Consider the following 27,751-nt stretch of genomic DNA (forward strand, 5'->3'; position numbering starts at 1 on the left):
TAAGAGGCCCTTTGGCACTGTCATTATGGTGGCACAAATATAATTTGTTGATCATGAGATGTTCATGTGCATGCAAAATATCTGACCAGTCCCCACCAAAACCTTATTTACAACATATCCAAAATGTTTCAGTAACTAGGGTTTTAATATCTTGTAACAAGTATGTCTTTATGTGTTTATGCTGCACCTGATAGACTTTGCGTTTTCCAATATCTTGACCTCTTAATACTGACACATTGAAAAATTTTTATATACAAAGAATACATGAAATGCTTTAGAATTTGGCCAGAATTCGGCAAGCAGAGGAGACGGAAAGGTAGGTGCCAGGATGTGACGAGTGGGGCAGGGCCGAGAGCCGTGGGAATGGAGCGAGTCAGCTGGAGTAATTGATAATGAACGACACCTGTGCCACTCACTGGACCAGAGAGGAACGCCTGGACTTCTCTCCTCTTGCATTGTCGTCACTCCTACTTTTACCCTTACGGAGCTCCTCCGGGGGACTCGAGACCGGTGAGTGGTGCAGGTGTCATGCATTATCACTTACTCCACCTGCCTCGCTCCATTCCCACGGCTCTCGACCACGCCCGATTCGCCACACAGGAGAACTTCAAAAAAGATGTTTATTTGTACACATTTTTATGCAAATTCATCTCAATTATATATATTTTTTTACATCCTGTGAAACGTAACAGGGAAGCAGCACAATCTAATAGGATCTGGATTCATGTTCATTACTTATCCACTGATGCTCACACATGACCTAAGACCACAGCCATAGTCACCTACAAAAAAGACCTTAAAATAGCACCTTGTAGGTAGAGAACATATGAGAATAGTTGCACGTGCACTTAGCTGTCACTTGTCAGATTGTACAATACACTGTGAGAAAAAGTAAGATCTTCTGTGAAAAACCAAACATGTTTTCACTGGTGTTCAAAGATTCATCTCGAAGGAAGTTAATCAGTTGTCACTTACGATGTCACACTAAGCCTTCTGATTCCTCCTTTCAGCAAAAGAAATCTTTAGACTACTGAAACTTCCCCAAATTGTACAATGCTTAAGCGGAAATGAACTACAGAAGTCAAGGATTGGTTGCACCTTGCTGTTCCCTGCACCTCCCTGAATGTCTAATGCAACAAAAAATGCACAATTTAATGTCTGTGAATTGTTGTTTGGGATGCAAAGCACAAACGTACTGGATGTGGTCCTCGGCTGCCTGGGGTGAGGCAGAACCTTGTAGCCTCAACAGGGGGCGGGAGGTGAGGGGAGCATGCTCCAATCACCTACGAGACACTGCTGGATATTTTATTTGTCAGCACATCTATCCGTACAAGCAGGAGACCAATAGCTGCAGAGGAAGTGTTCCCTCTGTCACAGAAACAGTTGGCACAGAAGCAACATATTACAGCATTATCCAACCCCCTCCTGATACCTTGCCATCATCTCCTCCCTCCCCTTCAACTCCCTCCTTTGCCTCTATCTCTCATTTTTTTTTATATATTTTTAATCATTTTCCTGCAAGCTCTTTCAACTATCAATGAAATCACAACCAACCCTGCTGTGGACAGACTCTTGCATCTGGCTGAGTGAATCAGCAGGGCTGCAGAACATCTGCCATATCTTTCAATCACACAGATAAGCCTCCTTATTGTCTATTCATACCCATCATTCTTTGCGATACGGCTTGTATCATTCTTGGCACCCTATTCTGCTTTCTCTTTTTTCCTCAGGATTTAAGCCTATACTAGCTGTTCTCCCTTCTCTTCTTTTCTATCCTCACTGACTCCTCCCTCCGTTGCTCTCATACTCCCTCACTCACTCACGAACACAAGCACACATGCATGCGCACACACGCACACACCCTCCTCCCCCATCGCTGCAGTGTCTCTTAACTGCCTTGGAGCTAACAAGAGGGGAAATAGCACACCGACAACTATAAGAGGAGGAGAGAGCACGACACAACGAAAGAGTGCCAGTGAATGAGTGTGTGAGATGAGATTCTGGCAGATCGGAGGATGTTGGTGATTCAGGACTAAAGGGACGGATCGCGTGCTCCCTCTGCCTCCCAAGCGAATGTTTGTCTGCAGTGTTGCTGGTGAATGGACGGCAAGCGGTAAACGGTAAGGGAGTCTTTTCCTTTTTTTTTCATTCTTCTTTCCACACACCCTTATTGCTGTTGTTACACCCAGGCTAGCTTCTCTGGTAGTGTCCTTGGGTTGTTTTTGGCTTGGGAAGGTGAACATGAGTGTGTTTAGCACCTCGGGTAGCAGAATGGTATTTTCCTCCATCTCGGTGAGGTGATGCTCAGGGATGATGCTAAAGCAGCCCTCCTGAGCCCTGGATTGGCTAATGAGTACATGATTGAGGACTAAACATCTTTGTTATCTTGCCCACGTATTGTACCTAGTGACGTGTCTTGTGCAATGTTAAACAGTTACCTATTATTGAATCTGAAACAGGGCAGCACACTAGGTATAGTGTGTTAATACCACGCTCTGTTGGCTGGTGAATATAGAGAGAGCTGACTAAGGTGCACACCCCATGGAGAGACAGGGCTGCTGTTTCTGCTGGGGGTGTACCGATATTCTCCTTTCGGCCATACTCCTCCTGATTTTTGACTCTGATTGCTCCACATTAACCAACGACGCATTCGCTCCCAATCGATCACGTCGCTGTGTGTTCCAGAGCTGAGTTTGTGGTCCCCCTGTAGGCAGGCCCCTTTCTCTCCCTTCCCCAGTAAGTGTCATTTGAAATGTTTTTGCCCCAACTAAAATTCCTAGGATTGTTATTAGGGCAAAGAGGGTGGCTAGCCTGGTGACAGGGTTGGGCGTGCATGTGTGCGAGGGATCCTACACAGGGAGGGGTTAGGTGGTTGGAGTGGGGGTATAATGGTGGAGGGATAGTAGGGGCAGAGGGGCGGAGGTTGATGCAGTACACAGAATGAAAGGAGAGAGAAAGATAACATATATCCTGTGAGAATCCGCCAAAAGCAAAGGAATGGATTCACCGAAAGTCTCAATTGTTTCTTCTAGATGGCAAAGAAATAAAAGGGAAAGCAAATTGCCTCTTTTGAGTAAAAGACTCTGATGTCCTGCACTTATACTTTATCAAATTTCTCACCAGCGTCTCAGACTGTGCTCCGATTTGCCTAAATGCTAGTCAGAAGTTTCCATGTGAACTCAAACATTTCTTGTCACATGCATCTAATACTAAATCATTTGAGATATGCTGTCCACATTGATATTCTTTCCCTTACACTATACTCTACCTTAAAAAGTCACATTTGTGTCTGCACTCTTAAAAATAATGGTTCTAAAAGTGAAACATTTCAGTGAACAGTTCCTAAAACAATTTATTTTCCTTAGCATTAAAATATTTTATCTAAAGACAATTTCTTTCCACTAAAGGTCCCAAAGGCACCTTACAGATTCCAATAAAGAACCTTTATTTTTAAGTGTATTTGTGTTTTTACAAAGTCATTTTAGGAGAAACATCTGAGACAAAGTCGATACTTCAAAGAAACATAGCTGAGAACCCCAGAGCTATAACAGAGTAATAGAATTTTCCTCTGGGGAGGTTTGGCCAAAAGTTACGCTAGCAAACTTCCCTGCATTACAGCATAGCGGCACCAGTGTTGCTCCATCGAGTGATAAATACAGTAAAGATGCAGGAAAACACAGGTTATGCAAAGATGAGCAGACACCAGCTCCCCGCCACCCTACATAACCCACAAACAGTCCAAACTGCAGGATGATTGTACAACATCAGCTAAGTATCAGTTCATATTTGTATATCCTGTGTTATCATCTGATATGATGCCCATTATAGAAGGCTTACCCTCATTTTAATATTGCTCCTCATTTGCTTATGAGAACGCGAGGATAATCATGAACGTCAAAACACAGGCATCACTGTCAGTGATATTTAGACTCTATATATAAACGTCAACAACAAAATGATCACAAAGACGATGATGATGGTTAAAAATGAACTTCACAGCTAGGCTTAGTTTTCCATGTAGCTCATTTGAGCCAAAATCATGCCGTAAAAAAAAAAAATGTCTGAACCACTGAACGTCAGATTGTTATGCATTTGGGTCATGTCTTAAAAATACCTGAGCTTGCTGCTACGATAGCAAAGCATGCATGCATACAGATTTGATGTTAATTGATATTTTACCTACGAAAGTTGTTAAATTTATTATTTGGTATGTTTCTGTCATTAAATATATTATATTAGTTTGTGGGGTCGTCCTACATGAGTCTGGTGGAGACAAAAAACAATTCTGTCCATGTTTGTAAGAGCACGCCAGAAAAAACGGGATGCATGAAAATAATGGGGAGAAAGAATTTTTAGTCTCAGTTCAACAATGATAGGAACATTCTTGAGATGGAAATGCCAAAATATACACATGCTGCTTTCAGAGTGAATGCTTGAACAATCAAAACTGGGATTTGGCACAACAGCAGGGGTCTGGCAAAACACCTCGCTGGTGACCTTACATGCACTGATAGCCAGCTGTTCATTATTGCTCAGGACAAATCACACATCTGCCAAAGAGGATACAGTTTCTAAAGGGTACCACTTACTGAAACAGTTATTAGTTTTATTCATTATTCCTGGTGTGTTATACGTGGCTCCTGACTGTTTTTTAGTAAAATGTGTGACATTTTTAAAGGTTTGTGGATTAGTCAGATCTTTAATAGTGTCGATGATCAATGTGTGGCACATTACAAGCATGCTTCTAAAAACTACACTAATGGCTCCAAATTACACTTCTTTTGTTTTTAAACATAACTTTGTGCTTTACTTTCAGAATTTACCCTCATGTTGTTCTCAAATATGAGTATTTATATAGTTCTTTGAAACAAAAGATTGTTCTGGTTGCTATTTTACATCTACTTACAATGAAAGGGGACTGAATCATTCAAACTGGGTTTTAGGGTTAACTGACTCATAAGATCTGACTCAATGGAGTCATTCATGATTCAGACATCAGTACTACTTCAAAGATTTCAGATACCAAATCAAATGGACCATCATAATTGCACTTTTCTGGCGCTTTTGACTTTTTGAGGTTTCAGTCACCATTGTAACTTCAGGAAAAAAGTGACTAGTACAATATCTGAAATTGTGTTTTGTGAAAAAAAAAAACATCTTAAAATGGGTTTGGAATGACATTAAGGTTCAGACTGATCATCGCAATCCCACATGACAAAAAATATTCTCTTGTTTCAGCCGGAGTTTCCCTTTGAGTGATATCATATTGAAAATTGTGCAAGATTTGCCTTCTGACATAGATTGGCTGGAATTGAAGTATTCGGTGAAGTCAACTGAAAGGGCTTTTCTCAATGAGAGCATGGAAAATCCAACACCCTGACAAGTTTGGGGCCAGGAGGTGACCAGGCCCTTGTTTTATGGAAACACATGTGAGAGAGGCCCTTTGTTGAATTGAAACAAGTCATTAGTTATATCTTCATTTGTAAGAAGCATTTTGGAATTCCTTATGATCTAGATCACATCCAAGTCTTAAGTTGGTTTTGTTAAGGTTTAAATATGTTTTAGATTTCAAGTAAAACCAGCTCAAACTGTCTGGGAGATAAGTTGGTACTGAATGTTGCCCAAAGTGTTGCAATAAGTGGAAAAGGCTTGCAATCATGTTCCTGTGAACTAAACAAACAGGCCATTTTTAAGAAATCAATTCCTATCTAAACAATGGACAATGTCATTCCCATCTGAAGCCCAATATTCTTTATCATACATGATAAACAATGTAATAATGGAGACTGTATTAAATATTTTTACTTAAAAAAAAAAAAAAAAATGTTTTCTACACAATATTTGTTTTATTTTCCAAAGAAAATGTGAACTGTGTTTGTGGAAAACTATGTTCTGGTTTTTACTTCCTGTCACAAGTCAAAAGACGAATAGACTTGGGATTTTCACTGACGTCACTTTCCCATTCATGCCAGGTTTATGTCTGCATCACCTTTACATGTTTGCTTACATCGCACCTTTATGGGTGTTCATTTACAAAGCAAAGTGATTTGTCATAATAGCACTGTTGTCATGTCATTCTGTTAGCAGAAGGAAATGGATCCGACTGTACATTCTGAAGTCAAGATCACATTTCTCCTGATGGATCGACTCAGTGTTGGCTTCTGTGTACAGTTTTTATCAGCAGTTTGTTTCACGGTTGTTTTGCATATAACACAGAATGGTTTCATAATACTGTGTAGAGGTGACCAGAAGGAAGTATGTTCGAGAACTGAAATGAATCAAGTGACTAATTTGGCTTTTGAAAAACAATGGTCTGTTGGACTTTATCTGCAGTAGATATACAACATATTCTGCTTTATTCTTATTTATAAAAAAATGAACATACTTAGTGATCACATATTAGTGATTTTATTCATTATAGTAACATATAGTTACAAAAATTACTATATTATGAAAATCAAAAGTTGTATCTGTTAATATTATTTAATTAACCTTAGATGGACAATAAACAGTTATATTTTTATTTTATACTAATAATTGTATTTTATACTAACGCTGAAAGGCTAGTAAGTACTGTAACACATATTTTGATAATTGTTAATTAATGCTGTAAACTAATGTTAACTAATGATATCTTATTGTAAAGTGCATGTATTTGTACTCTTGTAATTGTTTTTCTCACATTTCAAACAGTGTGACATGCTAAAACTACTTTAATACTTTTTATTAAATAATTATTTTCCATCATTAAACATTTTCAAGACTTTAGGTTTTATTCCCTCATTAAGTGAGAAACTACACATTATTTGTATTTTTATTAAAATGCATAAGTCATATTGTTCAACTAGTACGTTAACTGAAAGAAACAATGTGATTAAAAATTAATCTTTTTAAATAAATAAAAATACTTGTGTTAAATACCCATATCATTTAACATATTACAATTCTTATTATAATTACTATTATTATTATCAATAGATAAAGCATAATTAATTAAAAATACATTATGTAAATATTACTTGTTTCACTATATCACCAAATGGAACTGCAAAAATATTTATATAATATATATAATAATATATAATTATTTCAAACAGGTTTCCTGAACACTCCCCCTTCTACCACTTTTTGGACAAACAGATAGTCCCGCCCCAAAACCAAACAACCATTGGTTGAGCCAGTGTTGGAACATTTGTACTGGTCAATCTTTACACTTTTTAAAGGGAAATCAACATACAAATGCCCTACTTTTAGTCGTCTCTACATATTAAACTGGAATAGGTGAAAGTATTTAAACATCAACAAAATCTACTAGAAAAATGGAAACTCATTTGCAAATGATAGGCATGTTTTACGTGTTTTGAAACGTGAATGAGTTGGATGAGCAATTTGTGGCATTCAATGGTCAAGCTTGGCTGCATGTGACGTCTGGCTCTATCACTCGTAAATGGCGCTTGGCAGGAAGAGGAGTCACATACTTATATCTAGGTTAGCAGGTACAGGAGAGGGACTCAGAGGTGTTTGCATCTTTTTGTGCACACACACCACCAGGGGAAGTGGTTTTAGGAGCTTTAACAGTACCTGGAATAAAAAAAAAAACATCCCATAATACTGTAATGCATCATAATGACATATTCGATTGTAAAATCCAGCATATCGGCTGGCTCATCCGCTATTTATTTAGATGAAGTTGTACACATGCAGTCATTTAATCACATTTTCTGCATACATGAACCTCAACCAACTTCAGTAATGCCATTAAGCTGATTTTAATGTTTCAGTCAGAGTTTGATGAGCTGAGAGGTATTTTCATACAGATTATACTGTTAGGGATTATACCATTTAGGAATGGATTGAGAAACTCTGATGGTAAGTGACATCACACTACCTGATAGGAAAGAGATCACAATCCACATGAAAATACTGATATATTAACCGTTTCATAATTTCATTATAAATATATATATATATAAACTGTCTGGTAGAAGTTTCTGAGAGGCCCGGAAGCAGTTGGGAAGGCTAAGTACAACATGTTAATTGTTTATTGCGAGATGCCACCAACCAGTGCAAGTTAAGAGTGAAAATTCAAGGGCTCATAAATACATGCTACCAGAGCACTGCAGGCACAAACTAGATCTGACAGGTAAGAATGGACTACGCATTCAAGATAACCGTCACATACACACACTAACACGTTTGTTTTTTTGAAAAGTGGGGACATCCCATAGGCGTAATGGTTTTTATACTGTACAAACTGTATATTCTATCGCCCTACACCAACCCCACATTTGTGCATTTTTACTTTCTCAAAAAACTCATTCTGTATTGTTTATAAGCGGTTTGAAAAATGGGGACATGGGTTATGTCCTCATAAGTCACCCTCTCCTTGTAATTCCTGTGTCATACCCATGTCATTATTCAGAGTTGTGTCCTGATATGTCACACACACACACACACACACACATATACATATATATGAGCTTGTACTTGTAGCTGTGTGATATGGCTGTATATCAGCATGGATGTGATTCGGCTGCAGGTAATCACAGCTTGCCGATACACAGCCATATCGCATGGCTACAAGTGTGATATTGCATTTATACAACAGCTTTACGGCACGAGAGTGTAAAAACAAGAAACAACAAAATATCTTCTTTTGTGCAAACTAGGCTACTTTCTTCTGCCACAGATTCAAATCTCAGTTTGACAGTTTAACAGCTGAGCTCTAGATCCGTTACTAATTTAAAAACATCACTTTACAACTCGTAACGAAGGAATGTTGTGTTGCTTTACTGAAAGCTAAATGTATTACTGTATTAAAAGCTCACTGTTTTAAGTCGAGTATATAGAGTTAGGTGGACTGAAATAGTTTGGTTTCCTGCATCTGATACAGCATTCATTCTTCAGTTCAATATCATTTTCACAATAAGACATTAGTTTCAATGTCTGCTGAAGAAACCCATATCTTTGTCGTACTATCGACCCCATTGGAACTCAATTGAGACAAGTGAAGCCCGTTTTTTAGCACTTCCGTTTCTGGAAATCTGAAAATTTTCTAGTAGCTGTGGGTGCAAACTGCCATCGTTAATCTTGCAGAGACGGCGAGCTTGAGCGGGGAGTTCTTTGGCGCGAGTGAGCAGGAGTAAGTATTCTGATTAATAATTATTTTGTATAGTATTTTAAAATGTAACGCCAGTACGCCATATTAAGTTAATTGCCTGCGAGCTTCTCCTCCTGTCTGTACGGTAATGAGACAGAGAGTCAAGTGGTTATGACGTAATCGTTAGCCTATTTTTCACAAAAACTGTTTCTACGGGGCCATAATGTAACATAGAAGGTAATGGAGCCCTTTATACATTGTTGTGTATCTTTAGAAATAAATAATGGAGAAACGGAGTCTTTAAACGCCTCAGATGTAAAGTTATTCACGGTCAAAGTGATGCCAAAATGAATGGGAGTCAATGGGAATGCTAACGCAAGTGAAGTTCTGCTACAAGATGGCGGCACGCGGCCGACTTCAACTTCCAGTCGACTTCCTTGCCGTCTGGCTACATCTTACAAAGTATTGTTGAAAGTAAAAATAACTTCCTTGTTTACAATCCTGTTTCACTCTCTTTCAATATAAAAGTCTTTACTGCGAACTCACTCATTAAACATCTCGTTGCCATCTACTGGCAGAATAATGTAACTAAAATCACCATCCCAAACAAACATACTGTTTCCCAATTCCAAAACTGTTATTAAATATTAGTAGCATTTATATAAAATCTTATTCATTGAATAACAATATTTAATAAACAACATCAGCCATCATAAAAGCTGCTAGGCAATTCAGCCAAAAGTACAGAGGCAGCATTCTGATATACTATTTACCTAAAATATAACATGATAAGATTTTGCCTGTCAACCAAAACTATTTTCTCTGAAACAAATAATAGATTCTCAAGACCAAAGAATGCCTGTGATATTCACCCAAAACAAATGATATCTCATGTTTAACCACTATAGAGACATCAGAGCCAGTGGCAAATTCCAGAAGATCACACTCCTCTCAGCCAATCATATTCGAGGACCAGAAAGAACTGTAATATATATATATATATATATATTTTTTTTCTTTTTTTTTTATATATATTCATTTATTTATATGTGTGTGTATGTGTATGTAATTTGAGACAAAGTTGATGCTTAAATGTATTCTAAGTTCATTACTTCTTCATTATAACTTCCCCCATACTATGAAAAAGCACCTCTGAACGATAAAATTTTTCTTCAGTCTTTTTTCTTTTTCTGAGAAACGTCCTAAAGTATTTGTGTGTGAGTCACCGAGCATAGATGAGCTAAGAGGGTCCTCTTTTCTGTTCTCATTATGCACAGAGCGTCATTGTATTCATCTGCATAGCCATTACAGCGGTCATATGACTCAGGGGGAGGTGGAGGGGTGCCACCACCCCATGAGCTCTCCTTCAGTCATATGACCTCTGTAACGGCCATGCAGACGACACAGTGATGCTCCACAGGAAGCACAGGGCTTGAGGCTCTCCATCCTTGCTAATGTTGTCAAATAATTAGGATACCTGAACTATTAAAGTTAGAAGATATTTAAACAGCTATCCTAGCATACTGCTATAGTTATGTTTTGAGCATATGGGATGGTTCCAGGTTCAATAAAAGTTAAAGACCACATGAAATTTCTTTATATCTTATGTTTTCTTACTGGTGTGGACATATTTCCTATTAAAAAAGGATGTTGTGGTGGGACCTGTCAAACAGCTCATCTCATTGGGCTTGAGTAAAGTCTGAGTGGTGAAAGATGACTAGCCGCTTGCTAGTCGTTGCATGTGGTGTTGGGGGAGGGGCATTTAGATTCTAGAAAGTGCATGAGGAGCAATCAATATGTGTGTGAGTTTTTTTTTCTAAATGTTTTGACCTTGTAAGATTAAGTTGATCTTCTAGTGACATTTGCCAGACTTCTCCATTCATCTTGCCTGCTTTAATCCAGTCAAAGTGACTTCCATTATGTCACAATTTTAAATCTTAAATCTAAATTTCAGTAATCTTGTGTGAAAAAAATTGTGATCAGCTTGTTAAGTCATGACAAACATATAATACTGTTTCTGGGTCCAAGCTGCTAAGTGTTTCAAGTGAAAATTTCAGTAGCCATTTATGAGCAGTATTCCTCCTGTATCACACCTTTAAGATTTTTTAAAAGCTACTAAAAACTCACAGCGTAGCTTATGCAACAGTCTCCAGGTTCGTAGCATCCCAGAAACCACATTTTTAACAATTCAGAAAATAATAATTACTGTCTGGCCAACTGAGATTTCAGTACAGAGAAAAAGGTTAGGATCAAGCTTTTTCTGTAATACCATGTATATTAGCCCATTACTGTTGAACCACTGATGTCCCACGGACTATTTAAAAGATGTCCTTACTGTGTTTCTGGGCCTTGAACGTGTCAGTTCCGTTGCTGTCCATGCAGGGTCCATCAAATATATCTTAATTTGTGTTTCAAAGATCTTAAGGGTTTGGAATGACACAAGTTTGAGTAATTAAAAACAGAGTTTTGGGTGAACTAACCCTTTAACAAACAGTATGGAAATTTTCTGTGAGGGCAAAAAATTTAACACGCAGATTTTTGCAAAGGGTTCACTTAGGTCACGTCATGTTGACCACAGAAAGCTGCTTGGTTTGATAATGACTCCTGTGTGAGCAGTACTTTGACAATGTCAGTTGTCAGCAAAATTTGACTAATGTTACCGCACTTTTAGATCAGTATCACTAGCAGTCATTACTGTCAAAATATTGATGGTTCAACAGCACATGTGGTGTAATATTGTTGTTACAGAAAACAATTTATTTGCAAAAAGAGTGTATGTCCAGTTTTGTGATGATACTTGCCCTCATGGACTGTGTTTACAGTGAAAGTGAAATCACACCCCAGCTAAGTGCAGCAGCTAGTGCTAGCGCAGAGATAAACCCACCCCTCACCCCCTTCAGAAATCTGCTGTTCCTCAAAACAGCTCATATCTTATCAGAGCCTGAATTTGAACATTACACACGACTAAAGCAGCACTCATAGACAGATTAGCAACACGTCGCTCTTGAGCTTGATCAGATCTCTTTTGCATTTTTGGGGGGATTATTTGACAGCAGCTGCGGTTCAAAGTTTGTGGACAAATTCAGACTGTTAGGCTAAGAACTTGAAGTCCAACCAATAGTTTGCACACCGTTTCCCCTTCTTCAATCTGGTTTCCGCTAATAGATGGTTTCCCATTAGCAACTCATTTCTCACATGAATATAGAAATATTCACAGTACACAGAAATGCAATGTCAGGGCAAGCAGGCCATGTGACCGCAAACAACAGTTTTAATAGGGGCCAGGGCATGCCCCTACCTCTCATGGGACCGTTTATGATGAAAACAGATCTGCTATACAGTCGCCCACCATCAACGCCGGCCCCAGCCAAATCAAAAGTCCTCTGTTTTGGGGCTGCTGTTGACTGAAACACTACCACTCATTGTTTCTCCTGATGTTTGCACCGTGGTACAACAAAGACGTGTCCTTGGACAAATGTGATTGTTTGAAGCTCATCATGTGATGCCTTCACTCATTTCCAATGCATACGATCCCTTCATCCAGATGTGATGAAATGCATATGGCTGAAACACTCTGACTTAAATAGCTTTGCTTATATATAGACACATAACTAATTAAGACTACAATGAAGCTCAGTGGTTTAATGAGATCCCGTGGCTTCAGTCAGAGATAAGAGGAAAAGCTCTGACCTTGACTGATTTAGTTATTAATCATAATACAGAACAGTCTCATCCTGATAACCTGCTGCTGTGTCTCCACATTCATCCTCATAAAGCTTTGTCTCACTTCTTCACCTCAAGCTCTTTGCCAGTCCTCACAACCTGTCATAATTCAAATCTTCTAAGCGCTATTACTTACATAAAAAGGCCTCTATCTCTTTGTCTCCCTGATTCAGTACTCGGACTGGACGTGACTCAAGACTAAGCACTTGTCCCTTGGTACGCCTAGAATCCTGTCGTAGCAAAAACGAAGGAAATTAAGCGGAAGTACATGACTGAAAGTGCATAAAGGAACATGATAATAGGTTGTACTGGTAACCCACCAGTGCTGGTCTTGAAGGCATAGTTCATTCTAAAATCATAATTGTGCTGTCACTTACTCACCTTCATGTCATTCCAAACCTAAATGTTTTTTTTTTGTTCATAGAGCACAAAAGGAGAAATGTAGCAGATTGTTCATGCTGCTCTTTTACATACAATAAAAGTGAATGGGGACCAAGAACTGTCACGGTCATAAAATGACAAAAAAAGCATGATAAAAGTTGTTATTGACTAATCTTCTCAGATCTCATGTATTCACATATATTATTGAATCAAGATGTATTACAGCAAATTTGACATCAATAATGGGAAGTATTGGAAATGCACAGAAGGTTGGGAATTTGATTCCTTGGCTTATTCCCTCTTTTTTTATCCCATTCTAACAAAATTAAAACAAGGCAATGAATTAGTACAACAGGGCCATGATTTACTTAAAATGTTGCAACAAATGCATATTTTGTGGAAATAAAAAAAAAAACAACAAAAAAAAAAACAGGGCAAATTAATAAAACATGGCCACAAATTAATTAGTTGTGGAACCAATTTGGAAAGAGGGGAACAAATGAATAAAAATGTAAGTCATAGAACCGATTTAATAAAAATAAGGGAACAACTGAATAAAAAGTGGCCAGGAATTAAAATATTAATGAAATGATTTAATAAAAGGATGGGGAACAAATTAATAAAACATGGCCACAAATGAAAACTGTAAGTTGTGGAAACAATTTAATAAAAAACTAGTAAAAATGTATAAAACCTGGCCATGAATTACTAGTTGTGGGATCTAATTCTTTCAGCCACATTTTTATTATTTTTATTTAATTTTTTGTCATATTACAGGGCTCTGCAGATTTGTGAACCATTTCAGAGAAAAATATTTTGAGTGACTACTGAGTTACATTTTTATCTTTTCCCCACACAAATCCTATGTTCTGAATTTAAATTATTTTATTTGTCATTTTCAGTGCATGGAAAAAAAGATGCATTTAGCCTATAACATCTCCTTTTGTGGTATACCAAAGAAAACCACAACATAATAGTGAGTACATGATGACAGATTGTTCATTTTTGGATGAACTATTACTTCAGCAAATGTAAACAATGCTATTTGGGCCATGCCGGATGTCTTGCATAATGCAAGCCTTTAAATGCAGCATGCTGGATATCTAGTCTGCGACCTACATCTTACTTGTTTCTGTTGTAGGCAGGTTCCTGTACACCACCAATGAGTCAAAACCCCAGAAAGACTAAGACGCTGATTCCTGTCTGAGCTGGAACACAGTACGTTAGCTGTCCTGTCCATAATCTCAGCCCGTCTCGTGGCAGCTGTCAGTACCAGAGGCATGACCCTGTCACAGGGGGACTCTGAACCATGTTTGACATCGTGGATGAGCATGGTTTGCCATTTGATGTTATGAGATTAAATGAAAACCTTCCCCTGTTCGTAATCTGTGTCTCAAATCTCAGAGAACATTCTCAGAAAAACCCAAAGACTTAAATCTCGCTTCCATCTGACGTTGTTTCAGGTTTTGTCATTTCAATTATGCTAAATCTTGCTACCTGGTTTATCCTTCTTTGGTCATTGATAGCTCTGTGGAAACAAGTTTCAGAATCTTTCAAACCAGTGATTATTAGCATATGGGAAACTGACGTTAAAGTCACCAGAAGAACTGGCTGACTAAACAAGACTGACATGATTACTTTCCAGAAAGACTGTGAGTATTTGAATGTTAAACCGTCTTGTGTGGTGGACTTGAGCAGGCAAATTTCCCTTTCTACTTTTAGTTTTTCTATAGCCTGATTCAAATTCCTGTAACTTTTGATGTTTAGAAGGTTTCTGGGTTAATGGAACAGCATTTACTTATGCAACCAAGACTTTTTTTTTTGTTGGTTCATAGCATATTGTTTTTTAAAGTTCGTTGTTAACAGGCCTATATCAAAATGTCAACTAAACTAAACATAGTGATTAGAACACAAATAATACAAAATGCCCACTCTTATTTTTAATATTAAAACTAATTAAAATATTATTTTCTATGAAAGATAAATAAATAAATCTTTCTAAAAAAAAAAAACCCTTCTCTTCACATTGCTAGTTAGTAAATCTTACAAATAAAATCATAAAAAAATGTAATCAGTAAAAAAAAAAAAAAACAAGTGTGTGCGGGTATCAATGTTTGAGATGATTGGTTCTTTAAACAGCTCACCCTTGCATCATAATATCAAGACATTTTAAGTAAATTCTACTGAAAAATGACTGAAGTGGTGTTTCCTCAGTGGGTGAGTAGTGTACTTTGTGATTAGTCCATCTATTTCCATCAGTTTGTCCCATTCAGGCTGATTAGCTGGCCAGTTTCAAGCATGATGGGGTAATTAGCCAAAAACAGCAACCGTTTTTATTATTATTATTATTTTTTTTTTTCAGGCACTTGCCTCCTCTGTCAAAATGTCTGACTGGTAAAAAAGTACACCTAAGTCATTTGTATTAGAGTGGTTGTAACAATACATACTGATTTAATAACCATGACAGTGTTAATCGGTCAGTTTACAATGCTAACCACGTGATAAAATAGTTTCACAATTGCATTAATGGCCTGGAAACAATTTGATCTGCATTGTTTTTTGTTTTATTGATTTCTTTTTTATTTATTTAAAGTTTTTTTTTTTCCTGACACTAATGCAGTGTTGAATGTGTTGCATCAGAATACTTAGCTTTATCTGTTGTTACAACTGTGGCTGACAAGTCATGCTGGGTGTGCTGCTTATGGGGCATTAGCGCTCTTCAGGGGTTTAGTGTTCTCCCTGTACAGAAAGTTCATATTGTGACATCCATTTGTTCATGATGAGTCGCCCCTGACATTGAAATCTGTCCCTATTCTATGATATCCCTGTTGGAAAATCCCATTTTAGATGCTAGGTGTGTTTGGAAACATGGTATTTGAGTTCTGGCTGGTCATTAGCTGGTGCAAGCTAGTCATTAGCTACAGTGCTAATATGTTCTCCCACCACGACTTACCTGTGAAAATGTTTTAGCTAGCTATTTAAGTAATATCTGGTTTAATGGCACAAACATTTGCAGGTAACTCTATCACCCCCTTATCACCGAGTTTGGAGCAGTGTTGCCAAGTGTTCTGTTTTCCTGTGGAATCGGGCTACTTTTATACTGCTGCCGCGAGTTGTTTTTTTAGTCCACAGGTTGAAGCTATACGTCCGGTCCCCTGGAACGCAATTTTGACTGAGGTGACTGAGGTCCTGTCCACTCGAACATTGTTATTCTCAAAACGGCAGCTTTTTCTTCGTGGTTTGGCCGTTTGTCCACATGCAAACGCAACACCAGGTTACTGAAACCGAACAGTTTGAAAACTCCCGCCAGGGTGAAGATTATCAAATACTCCGGTTTGAGTGTTATTCATACTCCGAGTCGGCCTACTGGAAACATTTTCAGGCTTCTGATTGGCCAGCATGGTTTTACGGTTGAGATTATATCGCCACCTGTTGGCTTGGCATGTTATTGACAGTAGTTCATAGCAGGCGTTTGCTTTTCATGTTGAAAGGGATTGTTTTTTAAAAATATCCTTTTTAATATCCGTGTACATGTGGACATGGCCTGAGGCAATTGGGCTAGTTTTAGGTACCAATTTGGCTGGTTTGTTACGCAAACCTGGCAACCCTGGTATGGAGAATTGTTTATGCAAGAATGAACATCAACATGAGTCATTTTACTGAGGAAGAAACAGAGGGATATGTTGTTATGCAATTTATTAATCACAATTGTGAAACTGAGAAATTTCCTTTTACAGTACATTTCATCAGAATGCATGCAATGCATGTAAGCACAATTCAAGTGAATGTCAACTCATATTTTACCTGATCATTTATTATTTATCATGCACATTCTTCTCAATTTTTCAACTCAAATTCTTCATTGAGGTAAAATCTTAAGAAGCTTCTCTTTACAGGCAATTCCTAATATTAATTCCAATAAACTCAAATGATGTTCATGCTGTTCTACTAAAACATCACCTGGAAATGAGTTAGCACTTTTAGCACATCCGGTTCCATCATGCTGAAGTCAATGGGGTTTTTTCTGAATGGGGTTTTTGGGTAAATACCTGAAATAAGGTCTGTGATTAACACAAAATCAAGATATTTTCATGTTTTATTCTGCAACATAAAATACACCAGTTATACCTCCTTGTGAAGCTTTTGAACATTACAGGTTATACTGAACAGGACAGCTAATCTACCTATAGTTGCTTTCACACTCCCATTGTTTTTATAATGGCACTTTTGCAAACTATTGTAAATCAAACTTTTTACATTTTTAAATAGAGACTGAAAAAGTTGTCAGCAGCTTAACACTGGTGGCTGTGAAGTCATGTGACTGTAGTGCCAGTCTTTTATAGCCTACGTTTAGCCTTTTACTTTTGGCAATGTATATTTAGGCTTAATTGATCTAAAGAAGCAGAAATCGTGATCACGATTAAAATAAATGCAGCCCTAGATATGAGTATGTTTCTGCCCAATTTGCACTTCATTTCATCCCATCACATAAGAGAAATAATTGAAATAAAAGGAGATTATATGTGATTTATGTCTCCTTAAAAGCTTTTCTTATTCTGTCCGTGCTCATTTGTGCTCTCTGTCAAGTGGACTCCAGGCGCTCTGCGGTGGAATTCACAAGAACAATTAAATGGCTGATTTGAGTCATGCATCTTCCATCAAATCTCTGACGTCATGCAATGCAACTCTTAGAGCCGCAGCTCTCCGCTGGCCAAATTGAAACCCTGTGTGTTCAATCCAAAGATGAGCAATGAAAGAAGCAAAGAATTAACAGTACAACAGGAAATTCGCCCTAACGGCACTTGAAACTGATTGCAACGGTGGTTTGAAAATTCCCCTCTGATGCACTTCTCCTTTAACAATGATTGCATTGCTCTTATGACGGGTGGTTGAAACCAAGAGGATAAAATTAAGGAAAATTTTATCTGATTCTACATTGTTCGGTCAATTATTTGATTGTTCACTATTGTTAGTGTGATCAAAGACTGCGTCTGTTCTGTTTAGTGTATTGTCTCAGCTGCCCACTGACACAGTAACCCAGGACTCTTCCTGTCGCTGCTCAATAGACAAAAACACAACCGTCCCGATGCACCATTTGAAAACTAGCTTAGCGCAGAGTGGATTAATAGCTTCAGAGTTTATTTGATACTAATGCTTTAGCGTTTAGTACTTGTATATTTGACACAACACATCTCAGCAGTTGTTTGCCTTATAGGAATGCCTGTCCAGTTTGTGAATTCAGTTTGCAGTACTGTGGCTTCCTATTCTGGGATATATACAGATATATACAGATAATAATACAGAGAGATGAGATGAGATGTGATAAGATTTATGAGTCTGTTTCATTGAGCTGGGATACTGTATGGTTTCTGTATAATGGTTCTGCACTCTAATCAATTAGTGTCTGTAACTGGGGCATGAGTCACTGTTGGGGGAAATATAGCAGTGTGATTTATAGACAGCAACCCTCCCTCAAAAGTGTGCCAGAATACAGAGGAACGGAGGGAGGGTGGGCAAAGGGGGGGACAGTGACTGACGTCAAGCTATTCTCAACACAGATGACAGGAATGAACTCGCTGGGTCATTTACTGTATATAAGAGAAGAAAAAGGTCGTAGGTTAGTGACATTTGTGTGCACATATGTATATTTGATCAAGGGAGTTGATTGCGTGCAATTTTCCAAATTATATATATATATATATATATATATATATATATATATATATATATATATATATATATATGTATAATACATGTGTAATTTTTTATTTATTTGTTATTACTACTACTACTACTACTACTACTAATTATTATTAATATTATGCATTTTGCATTACAGTTATTGTTATATAATGTAATGTCATATGAATATGAAAAGAAATTAAAATCATTCTACCTAGACATAAAGATTTTTGTTCATTAAAAGTAGCATGGATTAAAAAAAAGTAGATTAGATCAATTTGATTATTAAACATGATTTATAATGTATGTTACTGTGTATAGTAAATGTCTATCACCATTGAAACAGGATATTCAGTAATAAAAATATATAGTTTACTCTGCATTAAAAAATGCATTAATTGCTATTTGACTGTTGGTTAACATTACCAATAGGACCATACATTTGAACTGAGCAAAAACAAAGATCCCAAGAGGCTCTTTGAAATCTGTGCATCATGATACAATAACCTTAGTATGCTTTCACTTAATTTTTTTATTTTTATTTTTAAAACACAGGTTCCTCGCTCTGTGAAATGTATGTGATATTTGTCAAACAAATATGATTGGGCCAGGAGTGTATCCCAGAGAGTTACAACTGGCAGGCAGCCTTACATAACACAAACATTCATCAATAACACAGAGATGCCATTGCATGTTATATAACTATCTGTTTATTGCATAAAGCTGGACTTGTTCTGGGGAAAGTAGAGTAGAGTAAAGTAGTCTGTAGTGGCCAGGGTCACATGGGTGACCAACTCATTAAAAATACGACCTCCGTGTTCCTCAGAATGTATTCATCTGACAGGTACAATGAATTGCATTTGTTTCAGACATTTATTTTTACTTCCAATTTATTTCAGTGTCTGCAGTGGAACGGTCGCTATCATCAAAGACCGTGTCTTAGCTAGCTGAGTTTGAGTCAACATTTGACATTTTTCACAATTCAGTGAATTCCAAATTGAAATAACCAATTGCAAGGTTATAGCTCACAATTATATCTTTCAGAATGTCTAGATAGAAAAATGTCATAATTGTGAGATAAACTCAAAACTGCAAGAAAAACTCAGAATTGTGGGGAAAATGTCATGAGATCTAAACTCAAAAAAAAAAAAAACAACTCAAAATTGTGAGATGTAGGCCCAGAATTTCAAGATATAAACTGAAATATGAGAAAAATGTCAATTTCTGTGTAAAATTATAGAGGTAAAATGGGCTGGAAACTAGTTTTGTGTAAACATTCTCCTATTCTATATCATAAAACGTACAAATCAAACATTCTGCACAAGAGTGTGACATTAAGCATTCCTCCCATGTGCAGCTTTTTGGAAAATCATTATAGTTACAGGTGCATTAAAATCAAGAAATATGTGGGTCGACAGCAGGTGATCTCTGGAGGCGCAAGGGAGCCGCTGGGGTCCGATAACCTCAGCGCTCATGAGAAAACATGAGTCTGGCTTTACCGTGAGACCCCTGTTGTTCTCCATGCACTCACACATTCGTTCATGGCCTTAGGACACATTTCGGATAAACCTTGCCAATGCTTTTCTGATGAACTCAACAAAGTGTTTCTGTTTGTTCTGATACTTAGTCAATCGACAGTGTTAGTTTAGACACCAAGGCATGGGTTGTGTTACGAAAGCGGAAATGGTAAAGCGAGACTTGGTCTAGCACATTCTGTATTTCTATAACCAGTCCAACTGTGATCCTAGTCTCTGACAGAGGTGAAATGTTGCAGAATAATCACCTATCATAAATACACTCCAATTGCCAGATTCGCTCTAAAGTAATTACATAAATTGTATTAGCTCTAAAAGCATCACCACTTGACTGATGTAATGCTGAACTGGAAGAAATGCAGAAATGAGAGCAAGCATACTTTTTGTATATTTATGCCACTTTTCTACAAACAGGGTACAAAGTAGGTGCCTTTTTCATTTTTCATAATTAATTATTGCATGAGCTGTTTTATTTTCTATTTATTTTACATTTAGCTACACATTTATTTAAAACTCACAATTAAATTTTACTGTCTGATGGACAAATAAACATTTATTTGAACTTTAGCTTCAAGTTTACTAAAACTTAACATTTGGATTTTACTGTGAGATAGAGAATTAAGAATCAAATAACTAAATATCTGAATAGTGAGGGTTTTCTAATAAAGTGCAGATATAATGTGCAAGCAATGGCTCCACCCGAACAGAAACAGATTTTTTTTTTCTTTCTGCTTAAAATTTACTTTTAATTTTACCCATGTTTATTAATTTTTGTAATAATTATTTGTGATCAGACATTAATTGGTAGACCCTCTGCAGTGCCGCCGTGGACCCTTTCTTTATGGGACCCATAAATCTCTGAGTTGGGAGTATTTACTTTATAAAAAAAATGTAATAGTTCTCACAAAAAAACAAAAAAACTAAAAAAAGTGCAGTTATTGTCTCGTCTATTGTCATGTCTGGCTTAAAAAAAGGCCTGGGTCAAAAAAATAATAAAAAAAAATAAATAAAAAAGTGTGTTGTATTTAGAGTGTACACAGACACTGCTCCACTATGCTAGCACAGCAGCTAGCTGAAGATGGATGAGTTTGAACAGTAAAATCCTCCATATACCTTCTTTTGTGTGCGTCGTACTTTGCAGTGTCTTTTCCCCATCAAATCCTGCCATACATTTGTGCAGTAATCTTTCTAAGAGCAGGATTGTGTCTGTGGACAGATCTTGGAGATGTATTCTCTCTCTGTGTGACCGGTCTAGGAATGTAATCTCTCCGCCGAAACTAGGCCATGGCGTGATTTCACATTTGTTAGCACACGGCCTGTCAAAAAGAGCATCCATTTATTACGTTGCCCCCCAGGCTCTTGAGTTCTAACAGATCACCTTAAGAGCTCATCTAATGCCCTTCCAAGGACATATTTCATGACAAAAAATTTTTAGGGCTCACCTCATATTAAGGGATCCTTTATTCATATATTGTTTGGGATGCTTTCAATAATGAATGGCATAATGCATTCAAATGCCGTCAGACTGAAGAACAAGCTGTTATTATGCGAGGATATAAAAATTACTGGTAGGGTTTTTTGCTATGGTTAACTGTGAGCTATCCTGTTGCTAGGGTGTTCTGTGTGGTTTTCAGGGTGTTGCTATGGTGTTGCAAGGGTGTTTTAATGGGGAGTTTCTATAGAGTTGTTTTGTGGGTGCTTTGGTGGTTCTTTGATGTTGCTATGCAGTTCCCAAAGTATTCTGAGTGGTTCTTAGGCCATTGCCATGTTGTTGCTAGGCTGCTCTATGTGGTTCTTTAGGTGTTGCTAGGGTGTTATGAGTAATTGCTACGGGGTTGTTATGGAATTGCTAAAAGGGATGTTCTGATTGGTTCTTAAGTTGTTGATGAAGTGTCCTGAGTGCTTTTTACGATGCTGCTATGTTGTTGCTAGGGTGCTCTGCGTAGTTCTTAGGGTGTTGCTATGGTGAAAACTACTAAGAACTACTGTTTTGAGTAGTTGCTATGGTGTCACTATGCAGTTGCTAAATGGGATGTGTGGTTCTTAGAGTGTTGCCATGGTGTTTTGAGTGGTTGTTATTGGTTCTTTAGTTGTTGCATGAGTGTTCTGGGCTATTCTTACAGTCTTGCTATCCAGGTTGCTGGATAGTTTCTATGGGACTGTTCTGCTGTTGTTAAGGTGCTCTGAGTGGTTCTCAGGGAGTTGATATGTGATTGTGAAGGTACTCTGTAAGGTACCGTCTCTTGAGTGTTTGAGTAGTTGTTAGGCTCTTTCTGAGTGATTGTTACTATGCAGTTACTAAGGTGGTCTGAGTGGTTGCTCTGCTGCTGCTAGGGTTTTCTGGGTTGTTGTTATACCTATGTTTTATTATTCAGCCAAATATAAACGTGCTCAGTAAGATTCTCCTCACATTGTTGCTCCATCATGACAGTAGATGACTTTGTGTGGTAAAAGATGGTTTGTATTAGTTGTTTACTAGTTGCTGAAGTTGAATTACTGTCCATTATTTTGGCCCTTTAACAACAGACTGATGCATACAATCAAGCTTGCATGGCTAGAAGCATTTGTGTTCACATAACTTGGATAAGAGTTTGTTGCAAATCTTTTGTAGAATTCATTTTTTTTCTTTCTGTTCTTTTTCTTTTCTTTTTTTTCTTTTCTTTTTTTATCTTTGCAGTGGGGCCAGTAACTACACTGACCCAACTGAATCAGCAGAAAATGTTCTTATAGAACGTTTTTCTAAAGAGGTTTGTTGCATTTGTTACATTGGAATGAGTTGGAGAGAGGCACCTGCTTGTCTGAGCCAGTTATTTTCCACCATGACAGTAAATAAACCGTGCACCTGCTATCAGTTAGCTCAGTGGTTGTAGCTCAGGGAAAGGGAGAGTAGAATGGGTGGTACCTTTTGCTTCAGGGAAGGACATTCATCTCACATATGTTTCCATTTCACACCCTACCTGCCTCTGCTTGTGTGTGTGCAGATGTGTCTGTTTGAGAACAAATGTGTGTGTGCGTGTGTGTGTGTGTGTTGGCTTTGTGTGTTGGATCACCTTCTTGGCAAACCTGAATCTATGGTTTGAGAGAGATGTCGGTGACTTGGGAGTACATGATGGGACAGGCTTACTATGAAGAAGGTTAGATTTTTTTTATACAAACCATGACCTAAGGCATGTGTGTGTGTGTGTCTGTGTGTGCGTGTTTGAGAAAGCAGAAGTGTGAAGCAGAAGTATATTGTAGAGCTAACAGAGACTGGCTGTGCTAATGACCATGTCTGTTCATGTTTTGCCCGAGTTTACTCTGCTTTTATTTTTTCTGGTGGGCACAAGAAAGCAATTGGTGTGATCTTTCACGGGTTTGCGAGAAGTATACACATGTACATTTGTTTATTCTGCATGTGTAGTTCAAGTGTTTTTGTTAAAAAGATTTCTGTTGTGTGCAATAGAATACTAAATCTAAGCCAACACTAAATCAACCGATTTACTTTCATAATGCTGCCAAAAAAGGTTTGTCTTAATATGTTTTTCTCACATCACCAAGGTCAGTGTAGTCAGTAGCCTAATAGCTTTTTACAGTAGGCATTGTTTTAGGGGTTCACCTGTAGGAAATATAGCTTTTTTAATATTATAGATTTGAAAAGAAGCGTTATCTTTGGGTTTCATTTAGGAGCTCTTGATGGCAATCTTGACCTTCAGCCTACAAGCCCAGTTCAAAATGCTTCCTCAAAAGTGGGTGCCAGCAGTGTTTTATTCCCATCTGACTCCATCCTGGTAGAAAACACTCAACTTCACAATCCAATCAATTACATTAAAACTCAAGTTCTACTCTAAGTCCTAGTTTTTTTCTCATTGCATATTCTGTTTCAGAAATATGTCAAATTACAGATGTAAAACTGTGCTGTATTATGTATTATGTTGACTTTAAAGTTAAGAACTGTGAAGTGATTAATAATTAATTTTGTGGGAGCATCGTCCAGTCCAGACGGTTTAAGATCTCTCAGACAGAAACTTTCTCAGAATTCTCAGTTTTATTTTCCCTCCCGTTTCATGATTTTGAATGTCTTTTTTTTTCTTTACCTGCAGGAACATGGACCTTTAGCTGCCTCACTGGCTTATGCAAGCAAGACGGTCTAGTACACAGGCACCAAACGAGAACCAAGGTCTGACATTCCATCGGATGAGTCAGATGATCAGATGAATCAGTCACAGAAATACAGGGAAGCACACTGGACGCCATGAGGGAGGAGAGTGAAGGAATTTTACGGTTTCGACTTTCTCTTGATGAACACTGACAAGTCCACTTAAAGACTGCCGTGCTCAGGGGAGTGAGTCCCCTGTTATAATTCCCAAGTCCTTGGGATCTTGAAGGCAAACACACCCTTATGCCAGGGCCTGAGTGGGTCTTCCACAATGTCATGGTCGCATTGAATGCCAAAACATCAACCCTTGAAAGAAAATACTGTAGACTTGGACAATGCATGTTGTCTAACACCATTCTGAAACTGGTTTCCAGCAAAAGCTTCCTCTAGTATCAGCTCATCTGTATCACCATATCTTTTTACATTGCATACATTTACCGTCCACTCTCCCACTTCCTGGGTTTGCCAGCTCAAGTCCAGGTGCAGTCGACCATGGGGTGCCGGCAGAGTTCAGAGGAGAAGGAGGCCGCCCGGCGCTCACGTCGCATAGATCGACACCTCCGCTCAGAAAGCCAGCGGCAGCGGCGTGAAATCAAACTCCTGCTGCTCGGCACAAGCAACTCTGGCAAGAGCACCATCGTGAAGCAGATGAAGATCATCCATAGTGGAGGCTTCAACCTGGAGGCCTGCAAGGAATACAAGCCCCTCATCCTCTACAACGCCATTGACTCGCTCACCCGCATCATTCGCGCCCTTGCCACCTTGAAGATCGACTTCCACAACCCCGATCGGGCTTACGATGCAGTGCAACTCTTTGCCCTCACCGGGCCGGCCGAGAGCAAGGGTGAGATCACACCAGAGCTCCTGGGGGTGATGAAGCGCTTGTGGGGCGATCCAGGGGTCCAGGAGTGCTTCTGCCGCTCTAATGAATACCACCTAGAGGATAATACAGCCTATTATCTAAACGACCTGGACCGCATTTCTGCGCCAGAGTACATCCCAACCGTTGAGGACATTCTGCGCTCACGTGACATGACCACTGGCATTGTTGAGAATAAATTCACCTTCAAGGAGCTCACCTTCAAAATGGTGGACGTTGGCGGCCAACGTTCAGAAAGGAAGAAGTGGATCCACTGTTTTGAGGGTGTGACTGCCATTATATTCTGTGTGGAGCTCAGTGGCTATGACCTCAAGCTTTATGAAGACAACCAGACGGTAAGGAGAGTCCAATTTTGTATTTGGGGCTTTAGTACAGACAGATAATGCAAGCAGCGACACATGAACCCAGTGTTATCTGCACTAGGCTATGCACATCTCTAGAGTAAATTCTTCCCGTCTGTGGCACTGACAAACAAACTGCTTTTATCATCTTGCTTCCACATATCCTGCAGTACACACACTTCCAGTTACATTCAAGCTGTTCAAAGACCTAAATGACCCTGATAAATGACCAGCATAGCTTGTTGTGTTTTAAACTCTGACTAAATTAACCATCAAGAATACATTGGTCACCTAAATTCATCAGAAAAATAATGGTGGGCCACCAGCCAAGGGTAGGTGGTTTACCAGCTTAACCTTGAGCAGTGCTACGTTGCCTTGGTATGACATAACACTTACTAACTACCATAGTATAATGCATGGTTGAAGAAATTAACTAACTAGCCATCGCTGTTTTCAAAAACGGTAATAACTTTTTTGCACATCCATAATTCCGAACATGCTAACAAGAGCCGATGCTTCTTACCACAGGTTAAGAGCTGTACTGTTGTTCTAGCCACATAACTTTGCAGTGCTGATAGCCTCGTGGGCAGCATGCAGATAAATTGTTTGATTTCCGCCTCAAGGTCCTTTGCCGATCCCATTCCCTTTTCTCTACCCTGTGCTTCCCCTGTCTGGTCTCTACTGTCATATCCAATAAAGGCATAAAGAGTCTGAAAATATACATTTCAGTGCTGTTTGCGAATGTTCATTGGAATTATTGTTCCAGGAAAAACTCAAAATCTTTGAGCTATGTTGGTAATGACGGAACTTGTGACAAAAATAGGCTAACGACACATTTGGGAAATGCACCCCAGACTGGGAGACCACGGTAAACTAGCTAAGACCAGCAAATTAGCTAAGGCGTTTTTTTAAAGCAGAGTGGGCAGCTATTAAAATTCATGCCAGCATAAGCTGGTCTTCCAGCAGGCTTCCCATCAAATTATATTTACAGAGTAAACCCGATTATATTTTCCTTCAATGTTAATTACAGGTGTGCTTGTTTTAAGACTTGGAATTAACTTTTATAAATGTCTGTCTAACCGCATACATTCTCTCTCCATGTGGTAGAGTGAATTGCTTATCAATGAGTTCAAAGACTGCACACCTGTGTGTGCCATGCTAAACCTTTTCCCTCGACTCTAACAATAAGAACCTCTAAGTATTGCATTAGCCCGGAATATCAATTCATGTTGGGAAGTTAAAAATAAAAGTGTCTTGGGGGGAGGGGAGGTGCGATGTACAAGAGTGATAATTGAGTTCATAGTGTAAGATGTCAGGGTGTCCCCGCGAGAATGATCAGATTTAGCGCTGGGGAAAATCTCTGATGTGATGGGGATCACAGAAAGTTTAGCATGTTTTCTGCTAGAAAGTTTGAAAGAAAAAAGAAGTAACAAGTCAATGAGGAAGTGAGGAAACCGAAGGAATGAGTTAATGCTTCGCTATGGGAGTGGTTCAAAGAAAATATATTGAAGGGGGAAGGGTGAACCTCCTCCAACAGTTTTTGCGGATTTTTTCTGGTTGAAAACAATTGCAGCAGTCAGAGATAGCCGAAGGTCATCTTTAAATATAATTTATTAGCCTCAGTCTCACATGTCTAGACGGTGTGTTGATGATTTTCATGATAGAAATGAAAATGGATTGTATTTTCTTAACACAAGTTCCTGGTTTTACAGTATTGCCAATGATTCATCGATTAGCTTTAGGGTTAGCATATCTTGAGTATACTGTTACAGAGATATTTTAGATTACGGAAGTAAAATAGCTTGCTAACGTCATGTAATGTTGCTTTTAAAAGATACAGTGAATAAATATGATCCATCAGGTTTTTCCCCTTGTTCGTAAGAAAGATGTTTTTTTTGTTGTTTTGTCTTCCTTGACCATCCAGTTAAGGCTCGTGGAAAATCTGGGCTAGACTGGGCCTCGCAAGTTTTGTAA

The 27,751-nt window shown here is 38.3% G+C and overlaps 1 protein-coding gene across 2 annotated transcripts in view; it reads left to right on the forward strand.

The window, feature by feature from the left end:
- The first annotated feature begins 1,831 nt into the window (after positions 1–1,831).
- The window catches only part of LOC128021353 (guanine nucleotide-binding protein G(z) subunit alpha), a 43,850-nt gene continuing 17,930 nt past the window's right edge, over positions 1,832–27,751 (forward strand). The window contains exons 1-2 of one of the 2 annotated variants that reach the window (XM_052608466.1): positions 1,832–2,120; positions 24,501–25,771. In XM_052608466.1, coding sequence (XP_052464426.1) covers positions 25,049–25,771 — 723 coding nt within the window. In that variant the 5' untranslated portion in view covers positions 1,832–2,120; positions 24,501–25,048. Of the gene's footprint in view, positions 2,121–23,298; positions 23,556–24,500; positions 25,772–27,751 lie in introns of those variants that run through there. The other variant, XM_052608467.1, reaches the window with a different exon arrangement.

Source organism: Carassius gibelio, chromosome A10, assembly GCF_023724105.1.
Source record: "Carassius gibelio isolate Cgi1373 ecotype wild population from Czech Republic chromosome A10, carGib1.2-hapl.c, whole genome shotgun sequence".
Classification (NCBI taxonomy): Eukaryota; Metazoa; Chordata; class Actinopteri; order Cypriniformes; family Cyprinidae; genus Carassius; species Carassius gibelio.